Below are 21,092 nucleotides of genomic sequence, written 5' to 3' on the forward strand. Positions count from 1 at the left end.
CGGGGCAGAGGGGCAGCACCCCCTCCCTCACCCAGCTGCCCACGCTGCTGGGGATGCAGCCCAGGGCACGGTTGGCTTCCTGGGCTGCCAGCGCACATTACTGGCTCATGTCCATCCTTTCACCCACGGGTACCCCCAAGTCCTTCTCGGCAGGGCTGCTCCCCGTCCCTCCATCCCCCAGCCTGTGTTGATATCGGGGGTTGCCCCGACCTGGGTGCAGGACCTTGCACTTGGCCTTATTGAACCTCACAAGTTTCTCTCAGGCCCAACTCTCCAGCTTGTCCAGGTCTCTCTGGATGACATCCCATCCTTCTGGTGTGTGTTTCAACTGCACCGCTCAGCTTGGTGTCACCTGCAATCGTGCTGAGGGTGCCCTTGATCCCACTGCCCATGTCATTGATGAAAATGTTAAACAGCAGTGGTCCCAGTACAGCTTCAAGGGACACCACTCGTCACTGGTCTCCATCTGGACATTGAGCCGTTGACCACTACCCTCTGGATGCCACCATCCAACCAATTCCTCATCCACCTAACAGTCCACCCATCAAATCCATATCTCCCCAATTTAGAGAGAAGGATGCTGTGGGGGACCATGTTGAAGGATTTACAAAAGTCCAGAGGGGTGACATCCCAACCTTAGCGCAACAGATGGGCTGGGTTACCACAAGAAGTGCGGTGCCCAGTCTGCCGGCGGCAACACCAGTCGCTTTGTGACTGTGACCCTTGAGTGCACCTGTCAGTACAACCAGGCATGCAGGCTGATAAATAAACTTTATTTTTACGGCATCTCTCACACATCATAAAATGCTTCATCAATTAAATGCACGATCACCAAATTTTGGTACACCTTTCCAAGCAACAGCGCTGTAAAATGTGAGGTAAGGCCAGCCGTCGGTTGGCGTGCGGCAGCTGGTGTGCAGTTCTGGCGGGGCTTTAGGTGGCGTGAGATGGCGGGGTGAGATGGCGGCCGCTGGCCCAGCACGTGGGGACAGGCTCGGCCCCTGTGCCCAACTCCGCCGTGCGAAGGCATCGAGGCGCTCCTCCAGTCTCAGCCTCGCTGGCGTCCAGGCCGCTTCACTGCCTGATGGCAGTGGGTTTGGCACAACACAGAGATATTTGCATAGGAATATAATTTACGTAAGGTCTTTTGTTGGTTTCTGCTGTTGAGAAAACAGGTGACTTTGGTGAAAAAGAAGACAGGCTCCCTCTGGGCTGTATTAGCCATTGCTCCAGCAAAGGTAGCTTTTAAACCAGTTTGGGTTCTCAATTCCAGTAGTGGTCAGCAGATTCCTTTTGCAACCAAATCCCCCAAGTGCCACTTTCTTTTCCTCTCTCTCGACAGGAAAATGATCATATAAAGCAGTTTTCAGCATCTTTATCCCTCCCCACTGAGGAGTTAAATAGCAGTGGAGTCTGGTGAGGGATCTGTCTAGAAATCTCATCTTTCAAGATACTCATCTGAAATTTTGTGCTGGAGAGTCACAAATCCTTAAAAACAGCATTGCTTTAAAAATGCAATATTATGTTGCTTGCTGTGGTGGTGTGGTGTTTTGGTTTGGTTTGGTTTGGTTTGGTTTGTTTCAGATAGTGAGGGCAGCTGAGTCAGCTAATTTTGCATTCTTGTTACACTGGTTTAGTTTCTATATTATCAATCAGCATCTTAGTCTTATTGACCAAAAATCTAGGCAAATTATCTGATTCACTGAGATGAAAAAAAAACTTAAAGAAAAATTATTTCTAAAACCTGAGATGCTAATTCTTTTTCAGCCCAAGTAATGTAAACATATAGGGAAGTGCAGATCTTTGGTTATGGTAGACCTACACATGCGAGCGAAGTTACGCAGATCCAGAGTCTTGCTCTGCGGTGCTCCACTCCGTTGGCCTTTCGTGTCATTCAATAGTCTTTGCTGGATCCTATTACCAGTTTACACTGCTTTGTTTCAGAACACTCAAATCCATCCTTTTCAAGTGAATACATTCCAAAACACAACAAAATGTATCCCTCCTGAGGACAAAATATCTATTCCCATCTTTAGGTTCCATCCTGTTGTGAATTAACCAAAAGTGCTTAGCTGCTGGTACTTCTATATTCTTCTTCTCTTTAAAACTTGAGTTGATGAAGAATGTGAAAGTAGTGCCTGAGCTGCAAATAACCTGCAACAGCTTTTGATGTATTTATTTTGATGGAAACCTTACTGGGACGAGCACTCAAGGAGGATTTCACAATCTGTAATGCCAATTCTATAAAACATGTCTAAATATTCCATGCTGGTGGTGGACTTCTTGGTCCTTTAGGTTTTGAAAATCGATTTGCAAAGCCTAGGAAGAAAATTTTTTTTTAATGCAACAAATTCTGTGTGTTACAGATGTCGATTATGCAATTCCTTAACATAATATGGTATTTGAGAATACTTGTCATTTCAGTTCTTTCCCAAACTTTCAGATATGGTAGACTTAAAGCAACATCCTGTACTTGTAAGTCAACTGATGCAAAAGTAATATGTCTCTGACAAATACTGTCATTATAGCATGAATATCAAGATAACAAGATTTTGTGCCTAATCTAATAAATGACTACTCTCTAGTACAAGAATTTAAAATGGAAAACCTGGTATTTCTCGTCTGCCACATTACACAACATAAGGCAGCAGCCTAGTGGCAATGCCACAGCTTTGTCTTTGTCTTCCGCTGTCTCTGTTGCCACATAAAGGCTTTCAGATACAGGAAGGCCAAATACATGCTTCAGACTCTTCGCACACACCCAGAACATTTGTCAGAGTCATTTTCAGGGCTCGTGTTGTCCACCCTTACCTATTTTTTAAACCATTTGTGACTGTAAATGGGTAAAAAACAATAAGCATTATTTGTAATGTTTGTAACTTGTTAGCATTCAGCCTGGTACCTGCATTTAGACTTTCAAAAAAACAGTACTTCCTACACCAAAGCACAAAGAGAAAAACATACCAAAGCTAAGGAAAGACCTCGAGTGGTTTGACGGGGCAGATTCTGATGGTTTTGTCAGTGAAGATGGACTACAGATGCCTAGAAATAAAAAGTTAGACCAAAGCAGTTAATCACTACGGTAGTTCCCTGAAGAGCTGGACTTGGACACACGTACAGGGAAACACGTACTGCCACACACACGATAGCACTAGGCACGACGCTATTTCAGCACAAGCCAAAGTGCAGTACTTTCCACACTAGCAAAGCTTGAATGCCGCACATCTCTAACGGCATTGCTTGCTCATAGCGGGGAGTGAGCGTGCTACTGCAGCACAATCCACTCAGATGTTTGCTCCGAAGTACTTTAAACAGTTTTTTCAGGCCTATTTTCAAGATGAGCATTTTAATTTTAGATCAAAGGGAACGTAAATGACAAACCCCTTATTTATGCTCCAAATAGCCTGGACAGAATCCAGGATGGGGCTCACATTCCCCACAGCACCCCTAATCCCCCATTTTTAGAGTATTTGTCCCACAATGCTGGTTTGAATGACCTGAAGACTTTGGTAGTTTGGGTACACTGGAGCTGTCCCCAGGGTACCCAAAGGGCATTACAAGGGCACCAGAGCATCCTGATGATACTCCTGAAACAACTATTACTCTCCAGATGAGAGGGTACTCAGCTAGCCCGGGCAGCTCTGTACGTCCTACTCCAAAGTGGGCAGACGTGCCGGGCACTTCACATTTGGCAAGTTCAGGTTTTTGAAAATTCAGTCCCACATATTTGTTTATAGACTTGCTTAAAGCCATCAGGAAGATGCACATTAGCCTGAAAGACTTACTCTTTTTCACATTTTTCAATATTTTCAAGCTCTGTAGGAAAAAAAGCAAAGAAAAAGAAGGTTTGTTGGAAAGAATGTAGCAAGCAGTAGATCAGCTACTATGATAAAGGGTCTTCACTGATAAATACACACATATCATATCCCATAAAAAGTACCGTGCAGAGCAGCTGCGACTGAAATGCAGACTTCTGCCATTCCCTTTGTCCCTGGCTTTTTTCTAGCCAGACCAAATGCCTCCAGTTTGTATGATTCTTGCTGGTTTCCTCAAATGCTTTTCTGCTCAACCCTAACATCCCAAAGGACAATTGTCCCAACAAGAGGAGACTGGTGATGAGCAGTCTGTCCTACACAGGAATTCAGACTCCACTCGAGCAACTTTTCCCAAGAGGCGCCGGCACTTCGGGTGGACGGAGTGCTGAGGCATAATCATTCACACAGGCAGGGCTGTGTTACTCTGTTCCTAGTGCAGAGCAGGGGTTGTTTGTGGTTCTACAACAGAATATTTCTATTAGTCTTTGTTTCCTTGCCCTGAATGTGTGTGGTCTCAAGGCAGAAAATTTTCACAAGATTAGCAATGAAAAGTAGCGATAGCTGTAGGAAGAACGATCTTTTCCGCTCACCCCCTCTATTTTCAATAGTTTTTCTTTTGTGTCTTTTACCTTGCTTCTCTTGAAGCATTTCATAGGCTCTTTTGTCAATGTTTCAGAAGCATTGTTCTCCAAGCCTGGAGGACTTGTAGAATGTCTTACAGCAGGCTGCAGACCTGAGAACATACATTAGAACATTTTCAGTGGTCATTCAAGAATCCTCCTGCTTTTTTCTAAGTGCGTTGTTGCTTTTCATTTCCTCTAATGCAGCCATTCTAGAAGTTTCCAGCAGGTCTTCTAGTTGAGTTTACTTTCTTTGTGTCTGCTGAACTCCCCTGCGGTTAAGTCCTGAAGCACTACCGCTGGCAAGGCTTTGAACAAGCGGGCCATGATCTCCTCGGCTATCTACAGGTTTAGGTGAACGTATAAAATTTGAGTGACACGCTGAGAAAATAACACATCGCTTACTTGTTGCATCAGCAAGAACAAATGACTCTGGTGTTCTTTCAGGAAGCGGGGGAGGAGAGTTAGAGTGATCCCGGGTTGTCTCTAAGAAAGCAAAGATAAAACAGTTGGTTACCTAGCTTTAAATATATATATATATATATATATATATATATACACATCAGTTCACTGAGGGGTCCACAGCTCTTTAACCAGCATATGTCAGTCATCTTAACGGAAACACACAACATGCAGCAAAAAATGCGACAACCCTTAGCCTGAGGATGCTGCAAGGAGCATCATTGTGTTCAGGATGAGGCAGGAGCTTATTAGGAAATATAAAACCATCAGTTCATTTGGCTGCAGAACCGTCTAGTTCTGTTTAGAACTATTTAGTTGCAGAACTATTTAGCAACAGAAAATTTCCGTTGGACTGAGCACAGGTCCTAAAGGCATTTACTAAACATGGTAAAGCAGCTTCAGTTAAACACAGACCTTATTTCCAAAGGTAGTTTATCTCAGCATTAAATTTATACCTGTTTGTGGGCTCCGAAGCTTCACACTCTGGAAACAAAAAACAAGGTATTTGAAATTCCTACAACCAAATGTTGTTCTCTTGCACACAAGCAAGCCAGAGAAGATGAGGAAATGATGTTACATGCAAACACCCTCCCACGCACACCTCCATGCTCATGTAATGGAAGGTAGGCTTACGCCTTGTTGTTTCACTCCACAAAGCTATAATTCAACTATGGAATGGTCAAAAGATGCCTACATTTTGTTCAGCTCCTGCCTGTTCCACAGGGTGATGCGAACCCCAGAGGGCCACTAACTTCCTGCCTTCATTATTCTCCTCTAAAAGAGGGACAATATTTTTACTACCTTGTATGGAATTGAGGACCCCAAAAAATAATGTTTGGAGTAAAGTAGATGCTGATAAGGAGGAGCCTGACAGAGACCACATCTTCTTCCCAGTCCTGAACCCTGAAATCATTTATGGAAAGTACACAGTGCCAAAACTAGGGTCTTTCTCACAGAAGGAAACCTCATAAGGCAATTGGCATAGCGACAGCGCTGGAGAAGAGATACAAAGCCACTTACTAACCTTGCATGGTCTCGGTCTCACTGAGTCATTAAACACCTCTGAGTGAGACTCACCACTCCACTCCGAAGAGGTTCTGATATTTGTGTCTCTGTCTGGAAGCTGAAAATCAGAACTGGCCAGAGGAAATTGTCCTAGAAACAATTGAACACAAGAGGTCGTTTCTCATCCCAGACAGCTGGAGCAAAGGCACTGCCAGATGCTACGATACTGCAGAAACAGGGGAAGAGCCCTCAGAGCACTTCTCAGCCCCTGCTTTGTTAAATGCACTTACCAGATTCACCGGCCACAATAAAGGACTCGGGGGTTCGCTTGGGCAGGGGTGGAGGATCATCGTCATCCGGCTGTGGCAGGGTGGCTAATTGGGGAGACATGGACAGATTACCTGCATGGTATGACACGGCAGGAGAGCTACAGACCCTTGTAGAGACTCTGAGCGCTGACTGCTCTTGCCCGACCACGCGCCAGAGGTGATGGTTAAACACCTCTAAACTGTAGTTAACAGTTAAAATAGTTCGCAGCGCCAATTCACTTGCTGCTGGCTACGTGGCCCCAAGGGCAGGCTTCCAGCCATGTCGGCAGCAGAATTCCCATTGCTCAGGGGAAATGACAAGCGTGCCCCCAGCACACAGCCCAGCTCACAGCTGGCAGTACCACTGCTGCTTGTCTTGTGCTGCAACTCCCATAACTTTCCAAGAGTCTCTAGCATCTAGATAACGAGCACGCTTTTGTGACACCGAGAGCTGAAGGGCCTGAGTGGGACAAAGCTGAGCAAATACCAAAGCTGTGGACAGCGGGAAGTGTCTGACTGGGCCAGGACTGACCAGACCAAGGAATAATTCTACCTTCTTCATATGGTGGGTGATGGTTTTACAGCTACAGATCTGGGCAAAACGCTAATGTTGAAGTGCTGGTTCTCTCAGTCTCAGTGCCCCCCTGCATGACACTCTGCAGACAGGAGTGGTTTTGGACCTGGAAACTGGATCCTCAGAAAAAAACATTTCTGGGAGCTTTCTGAATGCTTCTTGGAGCAGTCTGTTTTTAAGAACTGGTCAGTACTGATCCCTGCCTTCCTGTGAGAGCTGTGCCGAGGTGACACAGTAGTCTAGAGCAGCTGTGTAACACGAAACCCCAAATCATCCTGCTCTAAGAATACTGTTTATTTTTATGGGAAAAAATTAAGGCAGGATGAAACAAGTGTGAGGATGAAACCAATTGCTCCCACAGCTTCCGTGGGAGCACGGTCCCGAGGAGACTCTGCAGCCCTGCCCGGACGCCGAAAGACAACACTGAAATCCGAAGTGACCGAGCCCAGCTCGTCACAGTGCTGCACCACTTACGTGGGGAGGATATCCTCTCCTCATTCAGCAGGGGAGCGTGGTGGGACACAGGCCCGGGTGGTGGGGAGCTGGCCATGGCAGGCTGCAGCGGGGCACTCACGGTGCAAGAAGGAAGAAGTGCATCCTGCCCCTCTGCAAAGCACTCACTAAACACCAGGGACATGGGGTCATCTGGAGACAGTGAAGAGAAGTAGGGGTCTTCTGCTGAGGAGAAGTAAGGGTAGGGATATTGCCCACGGTTCTTCTGGCTTGGGTGGCTGTCTGCATCTCGGCTCGAATGGTTCAGCTCAACAGGGGAAAATCTGTCCTGCTTCTTCACCTGAAAGCTTGAGGAACAGGCATTTGGCAGCTGCGAACTCAAACCAGGCTTTACACCCCCTCCATCCCATTCCCAGCCTTCTCCATGCTGCGCCAGCACAAAAGGGGTCGATGCAGTCCGTGTCAGAGGTGGCCTACCACGAGGCCGTCTCCTGCCTGCTCCCTTCAGCTCCAGGTTCAGCAGCAGCTGCTCAGGAGAGATGCTGCTGAACTCCAAACTGTGGTGTTTCTGGAGAGCGTCCCCAGCGCCCCACTTCTCAGCGGCAGCCGCCTTCCTGCAGTTGATGAGGTTCAAAGTGCCAAAGGAGATGGCCTGTCTGATGGGAGGGACCCCGCATGCAGAGCTGCCGTGTACTCCCGTGGCAGACAATGACGTCGGGGACTCTTTGCTTTGTACCACTGGAGGAAGATGTTGATGCACATCCTGTTCCTCTTGCTCTGAGCTGCAATAAAGCACCGTGATGTGAAGTCAAAGCCATCTAGTACTCAGAAATGTGTTAGTCCACTGAGAAGGCCCCACAGCATTGCTCCTAAGAGCAGATCCGTCCCCCAGGAACATAGAGCCCGATTCAGCCTCAAGCAAGGAGCAGAGGGAAGGACTGTGCACCCTGGTGCCCCATTTGAACCCCATTAAATGGTGAACTGAGGAGCCCCCTTTACACGGGTACACTATGCCCTCAATGCAGACTATACCACAAAGCAGAATTATTTACAGAAAGCAGGTACAGAAAAGCAAAACATGCCCACAGCCTCTGAAGCTGCCCATGTCGGGAAGTTAGACTCCTCAGGCTCGCTGTTCCTACAGCAAGAGGCACTGGAGCAGCACACGCATGTGAAAGATGGGACCAGTCGGGGGCACCTGGCAGGGTGCACAGCTCCTGGCAGGGGGCTGAGATGAACCACCGCTGGGGCATCTCCATGTGCCTAGGCCTTTTTTTACACTGCCCTGTGAGGTGTTTCCAGTTCATATGTGAGCACAACATGAAACAGGCCCAAGGGCAGAAGAGGGGGACAGATAGTGACATGCCAGGAAGAGGCTGAGACTCAGTCTCAGAGACACATCAGTGAGAAGAGCAGGAATTATGTTAGGAACAAATGTGAGCATCAAAGTGGGACTCAAGGGAGGATGCAGATCCTGCTGACAACTGAAATGTAACATTCAAACAGAACCGTGTCACCAAGCATACATAAAAAATGCATCTTCCTGGAATCGTGTGGGTGACTGAAAATACTAACCCAGGGGATACTTGGGCTATGGCCTTACCAGGTTAGTAATCTCAGAGAATAAATATCTTCCACTGGAGTCAGAAGTGGCTTGGCTACAGGATGCCTTGTTTTTACCTAGTGAAAGAAAAGATTAGAAAACAAGAGAGTGAGGAGGAAGAATGCAAAGAACACAAACATTATTTCAGGAGTTGGAATTTGTGCCAACTACTTTTAACTATTGATGCTGTTTGGAAGTGACAAACATCAGCTTGAAAACACCAAATTGGAGCTGAAAACTGAGGACAGATCCTCCTGAACGGCAATTCCTCTCAGCACCTTTTTGAAATGAAAGTACAGTGAGCCGTACAACCATCCAGCTGTCCCAAACACCTGCAAAACAGCCTGTGCAGACAACTCTGCCTCCAGGACCCCACAAGGGCACTCAGCCTGGTTTCATTTGTGACACTTCAGCACATGACCATCCCCCATGCTCTGCGAAGTGCTTTCAGAGGGCAGTGAGACCTAGGCGGGTGAGAGGTTTGGCCAGGAGCTACAAAACCACATCCGGACTTGAATTGTTTTCTGCATTTTGTGTCAACCTAGTCTTGCGTCTGCTTTGCCTACAGACTGTCCACAATGCAGAAAGAGGCTCTTTCCAGCTCTTTTCTCACTCAGCTGTGGCTTGGAATATTCTGCAAATATTATGGCAAAACTGAGGCACACATCCCATCGCAGGATCTTGTTCCCAACCCTTTAGGCAAAAGCTTCTGACTAAATAAGCTAACTGCAGCCTTTCAGCCTTTGCCTAAGAATGGCCATGCATTTACTTCAGCCAGATTGCAAACAGCTACACAGGCAAAGGTAAGGTTTGTGCCAGCAGTCACAGAAGAGCAGCAAGAACAAAGAAAAGCTTAAGCATGGATATTTTGGATGTTCCTGTTTATACACAACTTCATAACAAAACCACATTGGTTTTCCTCAGAGGTGTATCAGATATGAAATACTTTGACATGACTTTTCACAAGATATTTTAGCCTACTCTCTCCCACAAACAGGCTGTAATGCTCATTACCTCACTGGAATACCACCACCTTGCAGACTAACCCCTTTAGCCATACCGCCTTGTGCACCCAAGCTTCCCAACCTAGGCTGAAAGTCACTCTGTTGCTTGCAAGTGCTCCATGAACACAAGTTTCACTGGCACATCCACATGGAAATCCGCCGCTACCGTCGAAAGTTGGTGGTTTTCTATTCACTCATTACATGAAACAATTACAAAAGTATATAGAAAATGGTTTTGATACCAAAGAAAATTTAGCTCTCGCCTGGGACCAAATCCTGCGGTAAGCGTTGCACATCCAGGGAAACAGCTGGATTCTCATGGGTTAACTTGAAAAGTTTGGGCATAAAGGGTAGCAGGAAACACGTCGATTCATTCCAGGTCTGCAGAGGAGGCCTCTGCAGTAGGAATCTAGGTTTAGAGCCAGCGTGCCTGGGGCTGCAAGAGGTGGTGTGTTATCCTGGGCACTTTTACCTGTGAAGCAGTAGAATCTTCCTGGGCATCAAGTGCTTTAATCTGCCTTTTGAAGAGCTCAATCACCGCATCATAAACCAGCTCATACTGCTCCTGCATTCCAGACAAAAAAAACAGACATGAGAGCCAGCACCTACAGAACTTGTAAATGGTCACCTGTTACCCAAATCAAGCATCAGCCCCTGAGAGAAGCTCCCGCTTTCCAGTCCATTGGCAGGTAAATTCTCAGAAGAGGTAGAAGCCACAACTCTCAAAGGGTTCAGACTGAAGCATTTGGGGTTTTTTTTCAGATGCACAAACAACACTGTTCTGCATTGAGCTTCCTCTTCAGCCTATATCAGCTGAGAAAAGTTCCCACTTTATTTCCTGGACAGTCCCCTGTTTCACAGTGTAAGCGTTCAATAAATCAGACTGCAAGCACTAAGCTATTCCATCTGTCTACAAGGAAATGGTCAGCTACCAAATTCATTTCTGCAAAATCATTCTTCTCTTCAGAAAAGGGACCTTACAGGACATCCACAGGCCCCAGTTCCCAGCAGCACAACCGCTCTGTGTTTCCTTACTGCGAACCCCCTGGGGAAAAGCTAAGGTCCCGCTGTGGAGACAGTACTAGCTGGCGAAATTTCCCGAACGTACCTTGGTCTGCACTATGGAAGGCCTTTGCGTGCGCATTTCCTGAATCAGACTAAAAATACTGAAGTTCACTGGAACAATCTTGCAAGAAAGAGAAAAGACAAAAAATTACAGACAGGTCTAATTCCAAGCAGCTTCCAAGCTGCGATGCAGTTTAGAGCAGCGTCCAAAATTCAGGCCTGTTATTGCAAGAATTTTTAACAAAGGACCTGCTTAAAGTGCCATTTTTGATTATGAACCAGCTTGCCTCCTCCCTCTTCTCTTGCACTCCACAGAAAATATCCTTTCATAACAGCATTGGTAACAGCTGTGAATAGCATGAAGGGCAAGACACCAATTTCCCAGATCAGTGGGTCCAGGGTTGCTGCGATACAGAAAGCAGCCACTCCTCAGAGTCCCAGCAACCTGCTGTAAGGCCAGGGATTACTTCACTGTTAAAAGAGATATTTTTACTGAAAAGTCAGAGTAAAGCAAGGTGTTAGTATGGAACCCTAGATTTCTGATCTTAAGTGTGGAGAGACAAATATGGACAGTAAACTCGTATTGAAGACTGAAGGCCACTGCAAAGTCAAGCTCCCTGATCTGAAGGCTTTGCCAGAGTGAGCAACGGGAGGGAGGATTCTGCCCCATCAGTATGAGCATCGGGCGCTATTTGCACTGGGATGGGGAGGGGAGCAAAGGCAACAGGCAAGGCACGGATGCTGCAGAGCCTAAAGAGAGAGGAGCAGCACAAACCAGGAATGGGGTATCAGCAGTTTGGCCACCACCATTCTCCAGTCAGGCTGCAGGGAGTTCCCATTCATGGCTGTCATCTGAAATACACCTGCATGCAGTCAGAGTGGGGTGAAAGGGAGAGAAAGGGGAGAGAGGAGGTGAGGGAGAGATGAAGAGATGCAGCGGTGCTGCACACAGGCACCAGTCGGAGATGCAGACCAGGCTCACACTCACTCCGTCCTTCAGCAGCTTCTGGGTGTAGTCGATTGCACAGATGACTCCTGTTCTCCCGCAGCCAGCACTGCAACGACAGTCACAGCAAGGTTGCTAGCAGAGGTCAGAGGATGGGCACGCTGTGTTTTCTGACAAGGATACTTGAAAAAGATCCACAGCCTTCTGTGACCCTCCCATCCCACATCGCGGAGGGTGCAGAGCCACACGATGGCCCTGCTGCTCCTGCTGCAGCTTCACCTGCCCCACATAAGGCTCCACCTGCCCACAGCTCTGCTGCAGGCTGGAAGGCACATCTCGTGCTCCTGCCAACAGTTCTCAGTCCTCCCGTGGTGACCAGCCCACACGTGGACATGCCCAGGGTTGGTGGTCTCTTAACTACACCTGCAGTCACTGGCCTGCTGCTGTCTCCTTTCCTGCCACCCAGCCATGCTAGCTGTTCTCAGAGGACACCTTTGCCTTAGGACTTCCTACGAGAGGAGCTTGGCTGCAGGCTTGCGCCAGCAGCCACCCCTGCTGCAGCCGCTCGGGGAGCAAGAGCGCAGCGGGCTGGCAGCCCTTCCGCACCGGTGACCGGCTCACCCACCTACAGTGGATGCAGATGGGCATGCTGTCATCTGGCTGGTAGCAACGAATCTCACCGATGAGCTCCAGGATGGGGTCAATGGATGAGGGGACATCGTGGTCTGGCCAGTTTTTATAGTGGAACTGGTGGACGGTGCGGATTTCCTGCAAGAGAAGAGCGCTGGCAGGGTCCAGGGCTGGCCTGCACCACCGAGGGGATGCTGCTGCAGCTCCCGCAGGCGCAGACTGGGACAGGGACACAGCAAGGGGAAGCTGCCGTGCTGCAGACATCTCTAGTTCCCATCTGCATTGGTGGGCAAATGTTAGAGGTGCAGTTTGCAGTTTTTCTTGCTACAAAAGAAGCATTGCTATTTTATGACATTCTTGATGTTACCTGTTGGCCCCACTTACCAGGGTCTGGTTTGCAACAACTGACAAACAGCTTCAGAAATTGAGGTTTGAGTTAATTAATTTTTTACTTTCTTCTTACTGTCAAACCTAAAACAGCAGGCTGAGCAGCATAAACTTTTCTGCACAAAGTGTGCCATATGTTAATATTTATACATTAAAGCTAGCCAAGATGCATTTCCTGCCTTGACCTTCCCTACTTACCTCATTCAGGGTCACCTTTAAAGTCCTAATGACATAGTCGTTTTTCTTCTCTTCAGCTTCCTGCAGAACAAGAAGTTAGGGTCACATTTTCTGCGGATGACATGAGTTTCCAGTGCACGTGATGTGACACGGTTCTTGCGGCAGCTGTACTCACACAGGCAACGGAGAAAGGACCAGACTGCAGGGGAGGGCCGCCCACCTCTGCCCAGTACCGCTCACATTTCTTCTGTTGTGAGAAGCAGGACATGTTTGGTTACTCACCACTGGCCCACCCGCGCTGTCTCCTCTCTTGCTTGTGCTGGGAGGAGGCCCGGCTCTTGCCACTGGCCAGCTCCAGCCTCCCCTTCCCTGGAGCCATCATTGCTGGCTTTTCCCTTCCAAAGAGGTTAGCTCCACTACTGGAAATGGTTTAAGAATCTGCAGCTGGGGAGTCAGGGAACAGCTCATATCAAACAGAAACTCGCTGTCACTAATGAGATTTAATAAAAACCTGCATCCCTCCACCCTTGCCCTGGTACTGTCACCGCAGAGGCCCTCTCTAACACATTACTCACCTTTCCCATTTCAAACTCCATACAAGCCATGACCACAATCTGCAAAAAGAAGGTTCATTAGAAAAGTCTGGACACGAGTTTCTTATCCAGGCAGCAAAATCAAACCCGTCACTTGTAGGTACTCATCAGCAATGAGCCAGTTCTGTGGGCTGCCTTCCCCAGTGTCCCAGACTGCTCGGCAAATCAGGCTCAGGACACCATCCGCAGCCGGGCGTGGGGACCCTTCCCACTCAGAGCCCAGGTGAAGAGGTAGCCACGCGCAGGCTCCTGTCTCAGCACGCGCGTGGAGGAGGCTCACAGGAAGGATGCAGGGCACACACACCCTCTGAGGTAAGGCCCTGACACTCCCGCTCTCTGCTTAGTCAAAAAGAACTTCTGGCTGGCTGTATGGACAACTTTCTTTATAAATAAATAAATAAATGAAGCCGCGCATATAAATCTGCACCTTACCAGGACTTTGTACTCCCAAATCATCCTCCAAAAGTCAATGACAGTGGTGGGGAGAGGACCCTGTGTTGCAATGTATGCTCTTGGCCCATAGACGCCCTAAAACCACATTCAGATCAGACATGAGATATATTTGCGTAGTTCATTAGCAGAAATAAAGTCATCGCTCTTTCTGAATCTTACTTCTATCCAATAAGCCCATTAAGGACTTAGAAGGGCTTTTATATAGTTAAAATTTAGGCACCTAAATTAAATTAAGCAACCAGAAACCAATGTTGTGCAAACCTCCCAAAGGAAGACCCAAGCCAGGGAGCTGGGCTTGAGGCAAGATCTGCTCCCAGAGACCACCAGTTCTTGCAGTGCATTTGGGAGTTTGGGGGTGATGCTGCAACAGCTGATCCAGCTCTCTGGTGTGCAGCTTGGCACATCTGTGGCTGTTGGCCAAAGAGTGAACCATGATCCCCTTGCGAAGGTCTGTTCTTCTGCAGATGGGTTACGCGTAGCCCTCAGTCACTATTGTGGAGAATGAAGGAAACCTTCTATTTCTCCATCAGAGAAGGGTCATGAGCACCGGAGATCCGCAAAACACGTGGAGGTCCTGATGGAGAACCAGCCTGCACTGACCTGCCCTGTCGCTTGCCACTGCAGCGGGTCTGAGCTGTGCTGCGGTGCACGGCTTCCTGCCTCTGCACTGGTTTCAGGCAAGGCGATTCTGGCCACAGGCAATTTTGCACCACCATCACCCACCAAAGGCAGTAACACCAACGAGGAAGTCAGGGCTGTGAGCCACAAACTGTTCCATCACCCACCCCAATATGAGCGTATGTCCCTTGCACTGTGGCCTGGTGCCTCTGTGCTGTACAGGGAGTTTTTGAAGGGCTCACCGATTGTACACATCTTTACATCAGTTATCCCTGAGCACAGCCCAGAAACTACTCATAGTCCTTTCACTCACCAGAGCCCCAGGACCAGTTCCTTCTGGCACAACCCACCCAGGCAGCACTAACAGCTGCTACAAACACCGTTACACAGCAAAACACCATGAAAGAAGCAATACCTTGATGAAGTTGGCATTGATGTAATGAGAATCCGCATCTGATGTGATTAGGGACAACTCCACTCTGCTGTGGTCAACTGCGGGCACAAAAACAGAAGCAGCAGCAGTTACTGCTTGTCTCTCATGGTGGCTGAGCATCTCAGGCTGCAGCGCAAGGTGCTTCGGAGGAGCACATACATCAGAGAGCTCATCCCAGAGTAGATGAGCGGCTGTGCAAGTAGCTAATGCCCCCTCCTGCACCTACCGATAGCCCTGCACAGAACTGCCGTTGCCCACACGCAGGCAGCAGACAGGCAAGCTCGCTTTAGCGTGGTGGTGAGGGCTTAGGCAAGAGCTGCAGATGCTGCCACTGCCCCAGTGCAATGCCGATCTCCTCTGACCATGGAGCAAGCCAAGCCTAGAATCACCCCACACTCCGCCTTACAGGCTCAAGTGAGGTCTCTGGGTTTTTTTTTTCAAGCTAGAATGGATGAAAGCGACAGTCTGCTCTGATCCTAGGACAGACCCTTCTTTGGAGACTACTGCACCAAGCCAGGGCAAGCCGCAATGGTTTTTAACTGTACTCTGCTGTGTACATCACGGAGACACCTTTGGCCAAAGCCATTCTCTAGAAGGCCTTGGAAAACAAGCGGTGGCAATGCTACCCCGAAAGCATGCGAGGACTATCATCAGAGGATGTGTTTCCTATGAACAGAAGTTCTGTCGACAGAAAATATGTGCCGAAGCGTTCCAGAGCATGCACTGCAACAGTCAAAGATAACGTCCTAAATCTGAACAGCAGAATCAAGGCCAGCTGAGAGCCGGTGATAGGCTCACATGCAAGCAACTGTGCAGGCAGATACTGGAGGAAGAGAGCAGACTCGAGCTAGCAAAACAAAAAAAGGGCTGAATAGGAACATTTGCCATTTCCAACCTACAGGGTAAGATGTCCTTGTATCTGTTCTTCTTGATGTTCTCTGGTTGCTCAGATGCTGCTGTAGGGTAGATTTTATCCGATCTGTACTTTGTTGACTGCCTTTTCAGCTTCTGTGATAAAAGAGTGGAACAAATTACAGCAGATGTGCTACATACAATGCACTACTAGAGAGTATGTGTGAAGGTCTCTAGGGGTCAGGTTCACTACCACAAAGCAAGGTCTGCACCATTAATTCTTTCCTGAGTGGCTTTTCTCAAGGTACTTAGAGCAAGAATAGAGACAGAAGCCACCTGAGAGCCCCAGCACAGGCTTCTGAAGAATGGAAAGTGTGTGCTGAGGTAGTGCCCACACAAGGCTTGGGCACGTAGGCTTCTGAAGTGAAGTGATGCATTTATCCGGCACATAAAGCATCGCCCTCACAAATAAGTCAGACACAGGGGAATCATTCTCAGTATAAATGGCACCCAGATAAGAGGATTAACAATGTTACACCACCTTTAACAAATTATATCAGAAAAGCCAGCTAAATTAATTGATTTTCTCACATTGGTAAAAACACTCCCATCTGTAGCTGCAAGCAGCACTGCTCAAGCCAGTAAAGGAGCACTAGCAATCCGAGCAAAGTAGCTACATGCACTGATGAAAGAGAAAGGAGGAGGAATCCGAGGATAAACCCTCGGGCATGAATCTCTGTCTCTTTCATTTCTAGGATAAAGCTGCAGCACTCCTGGAGAGTTCAAGCATCTTTTTCCTGCCAAAGCACAGAATTTTATTTCACTGACATAAGCTTCTAAATAACACACACTGTTCATTACCATCAACTTCGAAAGCACCACTTCTGCCATATTTTTTCTTTCATAATTTTTTGTCTACCTAACCACTTTTCTTGCCACCAAGGCGTGCTTTTGATTTAACAAAAGGCCATTTCCCTAATCGGTGTCTCTATGGTTTGACGCTCCAAAGGGTAAGGCTCCCTTTCCCACCCACATGGAGCTATACCTTCACAGACCTTCTCCTGGACATCACTGCTGGGGTCCAGAGAATTGGGCTGAGAGGAGCACCCTCAGCATCATGCGCCTTTGTGAAAGAAGAAGGTGCGCAGGGGTGAAAAGCAAAGGGAAGGGACCACGGGCACACCTGAGCTGCAAGGTGAGAGGGTCTCCCATGCCTCGTGCACACCTCACAGTGAGCCGCCTGAGCTGCTCGCAGGAATGGTGGCTCAGCCCTCACGGTGCGGCGAAAAACAGCCCACTGGTCTCAGGCTGCCGAACCGAAACAGTGCTGTGGCCAAAGGGGTGAGCGTGGGGGGGCAGCAGGCTCTCCTGCTGGTACCAGCAAAGCCCTCCCCAGCACGCCCGAGGGCTCGGAGGCTGCAGCTCTGGCACGACAGCACATCAGCGGGAATCGCGGGAGTCCTGATGGTGTCAGGGCCCTGATTTTTGGGTGCTCACCGTGAATCACCCAAGAGTCAGCCCACCAGTGACCTTCCCACAGGGGCTCATAACTGTCTGCGTTTCAGCTCTCCCAGAAGCTCTCGTCCAGTTTTGAGAATCCTGTCCCCGTCCTTCCTTGCTGCAGACCTGACGTATTAGCAGCTGTGGGAGAGCTGCAAAACTCCCCTTGAGTCCAGCCTGCTCTAGATGAGCACCCGCTAGGACACGACACCCTCCTGGGCCTGCATGCATTAAGCTACAGAGTGATGATATTTGCTGGAAGACCACATCAGGAGCTGGAGGGCTTTGTAGCTCGTACATATTTGATCAAGCCAAGCAGCCCCTTAGCAATACGACAGATAAAAGGTACATACAGCAACAGTATTTCTGTGCACAGATATTCAGATTCAGATCCAAGTCAGAGTTGCTGGTTTTTAACATTAAACTGCAATTTTTAAACTCTAAATTCTGCTGCTCTCCAGCCGCAATGCCACAGGAGTTGCACCTCGCTGACCTGGATGGACTGAGTCAGGAGGAAAGTACTGGAGGCACAGGACAGTCCACGTGTCCAGTCTCTATTAATCAAGAACGTGGGGGCAGGCACAGTGTGGCAGAAGTCGTGGGAGCTGGATGGCTTTTGTAGACTACACATCCCTGTGCATCCCGAGCTCTTCTTGCGTTGGTCGCATCCTCCACCTGCCTCCTTCCAATGCAACCCCAACTTCCAGGGTACGCTTTCATGGAAGGGGTATCTCTTTGTGCTGAAGCCAACCTTCTCATAGCTGAGGCTCTGAATCACTTTACTTTTCTGACCCTACATAAACTGTCATAAAAGAGCCTGGGAAATGGCTACATATGAGAAAGCAAGTGAGAGCAGTAAGGATCAAACCCTTGCTGTGAGACTGCACAAACAGGAACGGGGACTCGAACAAAAAAACCTGTCATTTACAGTAACACCTCCACAATTGGCAAGTACAAATGCTTGCTCACACAAAGAGAGACATTAGGATGGAGAAATAGCACTGAACGTTTCTACCAAGTTTGGAAACGCAAGCCATCACGATTGCCTGTTAAGGCTTCTGCACTTGCAAAAGTGGCCAACAGCTCAGGTCGTCCTGGGAAGATCTCTTCCCAGTACAAGAGGAAACACAGCCCTGACCACTTCTACCTGCCATTTTGGTCAGAAAATTAACTGTACATTTGGCTGCTAGAACTAGCACATGCACTGAGGCTCCGCAGCCCTGCTGCCTCGCATGGCACAGTACAACCCCAGCGCAGCAGCAAGAGGGGGAAATGCAGCAGCCTGCGACAGCGCTTTTTTCCGTGGAACAACAGACTGTCACTGCAGACTCAGATTAATCACTTCCCTCCAACCCAGACACCTGGAAACCGAGCACTAAGCTTTTCCCAAGTGTTTGAAGTGCCAGTCTTCACTGGTACAACAAAGCAGGGCTGGATCTTGTGGGGACTCCTAAGTAACCCCTGCACCTTCCCCAGAGACCACTGCCTGATGCAGCCCTTGTATGCGGGGGGGTAGCTCGTGGCCAGTGCCTATTCTGGCATTTGAGACATCTCAGATCCTACAGATGTACTGGTTTTACCCTTCCCTATGTCTGCTAAAGCTGGGCAATGCTTTTGCTTCTCAGAGCAGCCCAGACAGCCTGCTAGAGCAACCTTCCTCCAGCAGATCGATCAGCAGCCATTGCCAGCCATCAGCTTTAACTCTGAGACAGCAGATTGCTATCTAAGACTCACCACTGCCACCCAAACAAAAAGATGTCAGAGAGCTCACAGATCAGAGCACTGCACAGATGTCAACCAGCTAGACACTGCGGAATGCTGGCGAAGGCAAAAGCCATCAGCATTTTTTGCTAGTTTTGCCTTTAGGGAACAAGAAATTAGTTTCCAGGAGGGGGCAGAAGCAGTGCTGGACATAGGGCGCGTGCACTCCTGCAAACGGATGCACAAGTCGTCCCACGTAGCAGCGCAGCGCCAGCGGCTGGAGAAACGACCCATCCAGCCGCTCAGATGGCCATCTCATCATGCCTTGGCCAAGGTGCCCGGTGCTGACGGGACGTGGAACAGTCTCGGGTCCACAGGGCATTTACCTGAACACCCGCTCCCTGCTCTGCAGGTGGTACAGGGGCAGGATGGGGTTCTACTGAAGTCAGAAAAGGAAAAGCTATCTCAAGTGCAACCGGACATCCCTGACAGGAACACGTGCATCACAGATATAACAGATTGCAGTGGGGAGAAGGGGCAGTGGCTCCGTATTCCTCTATACCCGCAGTTGTATTACCAGGCAAAGTGAAACAGTGTCTTGACAAGTGCATTTGCAAAGTAGAAAACAGGAAGCATGGAGGTAATTAGTTAAAAAGCAAACATTTTTGCTTTGAATACAAACTACTAAATTACTCTTCTGTCTTTACATTCCTTTTACCCCAGCTAACTCCTGCGTCTCTTTCTGCTGTAAAATTCATAGAAAATCTTATTGTCGCATGCAAATCACATCCCCGTTTGAGGAGAAGTGGCTAGGAAGTTCCCTTTAAAATCAACTGAAACACAGGCTTGCCTTAAGCAAACTTACCAAAAACTCGTCTACAAACTCTTCTCGGCTGAGCTTCTTGCCTTGGACCCTTTCCAGGTTTTGCAGCAGAATCTCCCTCTGGTCCATGTTGCCGGAGACCAAGTGTAACTGTCCTGCTGAACCTGGGAACGGTCATGTCAAGTGCGTGCCGGAGTGGAAAGCACCAGCCTGGAGAGCACTCGTGGCAGGCTGTGGTTTACTGACTTCATCACAAGTCTTAAAGGAAATTAGTACGTAACAGATATCGTGGTCAAATAACAAAACAAAACACACAACCTGGGGCCCTAGCGCCTCCTTTTAAAACCACACGCTCTTCGTGTGCGCCCCACAGCAGCACCGAGCTGGGCAGGAGCCTCGTAGCAGGAGCCGAGTTTCCCCACGCACTGTGCCACGAAGATGGCCAGATGTTGGAAACCAGAGCCGAGCGCCCCGGCATCCTGCGTCTTTAAGCGCCTTGTCCAGCCGACAGCAGCAGCACGGCACTGCTGGGCCACGGTGCAGGGGGGCAAGCACGGCGGGCAGCAGCTGAGCGGGGCGCCCGCGGGTCGCGGGGGGAAGGCTGCAGACTCGGAATACGCTGCGGCTAGAATAGTCCCTAAGACAGCGTGCAAAATCCACGGTTGCCCTTCACACTTGTAACCAAGCCTGTTTTCCACATTAACTGCAAAATGTTTTGAAAGAATACTTCAGGCAGATGCTGAGCACCTGAACCTGGCTCGCACACGTTGCTCCCCTGAACCGCACAGCTGCTTCTGAGCAGAGACAACCTATCAACATGCTTCAGGTCACCTCTTCCAGCCACAGTTCCCCACGTCTGGTAGCTTGGGCTAGAAGAGAGGGTCAGATCTGAGTCCAGTAGTCTATGGAAATCCAGTTAATTATGGCAGCCTTATCCACCTCACTCACTCCCGGTAACACAGGTACTCTAAAAAACCCATAGGACAGAGCGGAGGTCATTCTGAAGCGGGACAGAGATGCAGAGAGCAATGTTCTCTACTTGCAAAAGTGGGAAAAACTAAACAAAACGA

The 21,092-nt window shown here is 48.7% G+C and overlaps 1 protein-coding gene across 2 annotated transcripts; it reads right to left on the minus strand.

Annotated features, from left to right (window-relative positions):
* Positions 1–752: 752 nt before the first annotated feature.
* PTPN22 (protein tyrosine phosphatase non-receptor type 22) lies at positions 753–20,232 on the minus strand. 2 transcript variants are annotated; one of them, XM_075115678.1, is made up of 21 exons: positions 20,065–20,232; positions 16,046–16,154; positions 15,129–15,205; positions 14,075–14,170; positions 13,625–13,663; positions 13,225–13,296; positions 13,071–13,130; positions 12,481–12,623; positions 11,898–11,964; positions 10,953–11,030; positions 10,317–10,409; positions 8,841–8,917; positions 7,259–8,019; positions 6,193–6,276; positions 5,922–6,052; positions 5,353–5,380; positions 4,841–4,921; positions 4,445–4,548; positions 3,786–3,816; positions 2,965–3,042; positions 753–2,319 (listed from the first exon to the last, which is right to left on the minus strand). In XM_075115678.1, exons 1-21 carry the CDS (start codon positions 20,149–20,151, stop codon positions 2,255–2,257), a joined length of 2,361 nt encoding a protein of 786 aa, XP_074971779.1. In that variant the 5' UTR covers positions 20,152–20,232; the 3' UTR covers positions 753–2,254. The 2 variants fall into 2 exon arrangements, with proteins under 2 accessions (XP_074971779.1, XP_074971778.1); XM_075115677.1 differs by lacking the exons at positions 753–2,319; positions 2,965–3,042 and having other exon boundaries at positions 3,374–3,816.
* Between the last annotated feature and the right edge of the window lie 860 nt (positions 20,233–21,092).

This window comes from Phalacrocorax aristotelis, chromosome 21 (genome assembly GCF_949628215.1).
Source record: "Phalacrocorax aristotelis chromosome 21, bGulAri2.1, whole genome shotgun sequence".
NCBI classification, from domain to species: Eukaryota; Metazoa; Chordata; class Aves; order Suliformes; family Phalacrocoracidae; genus Phalacrocorax; species Phalacrocorax aristotelis.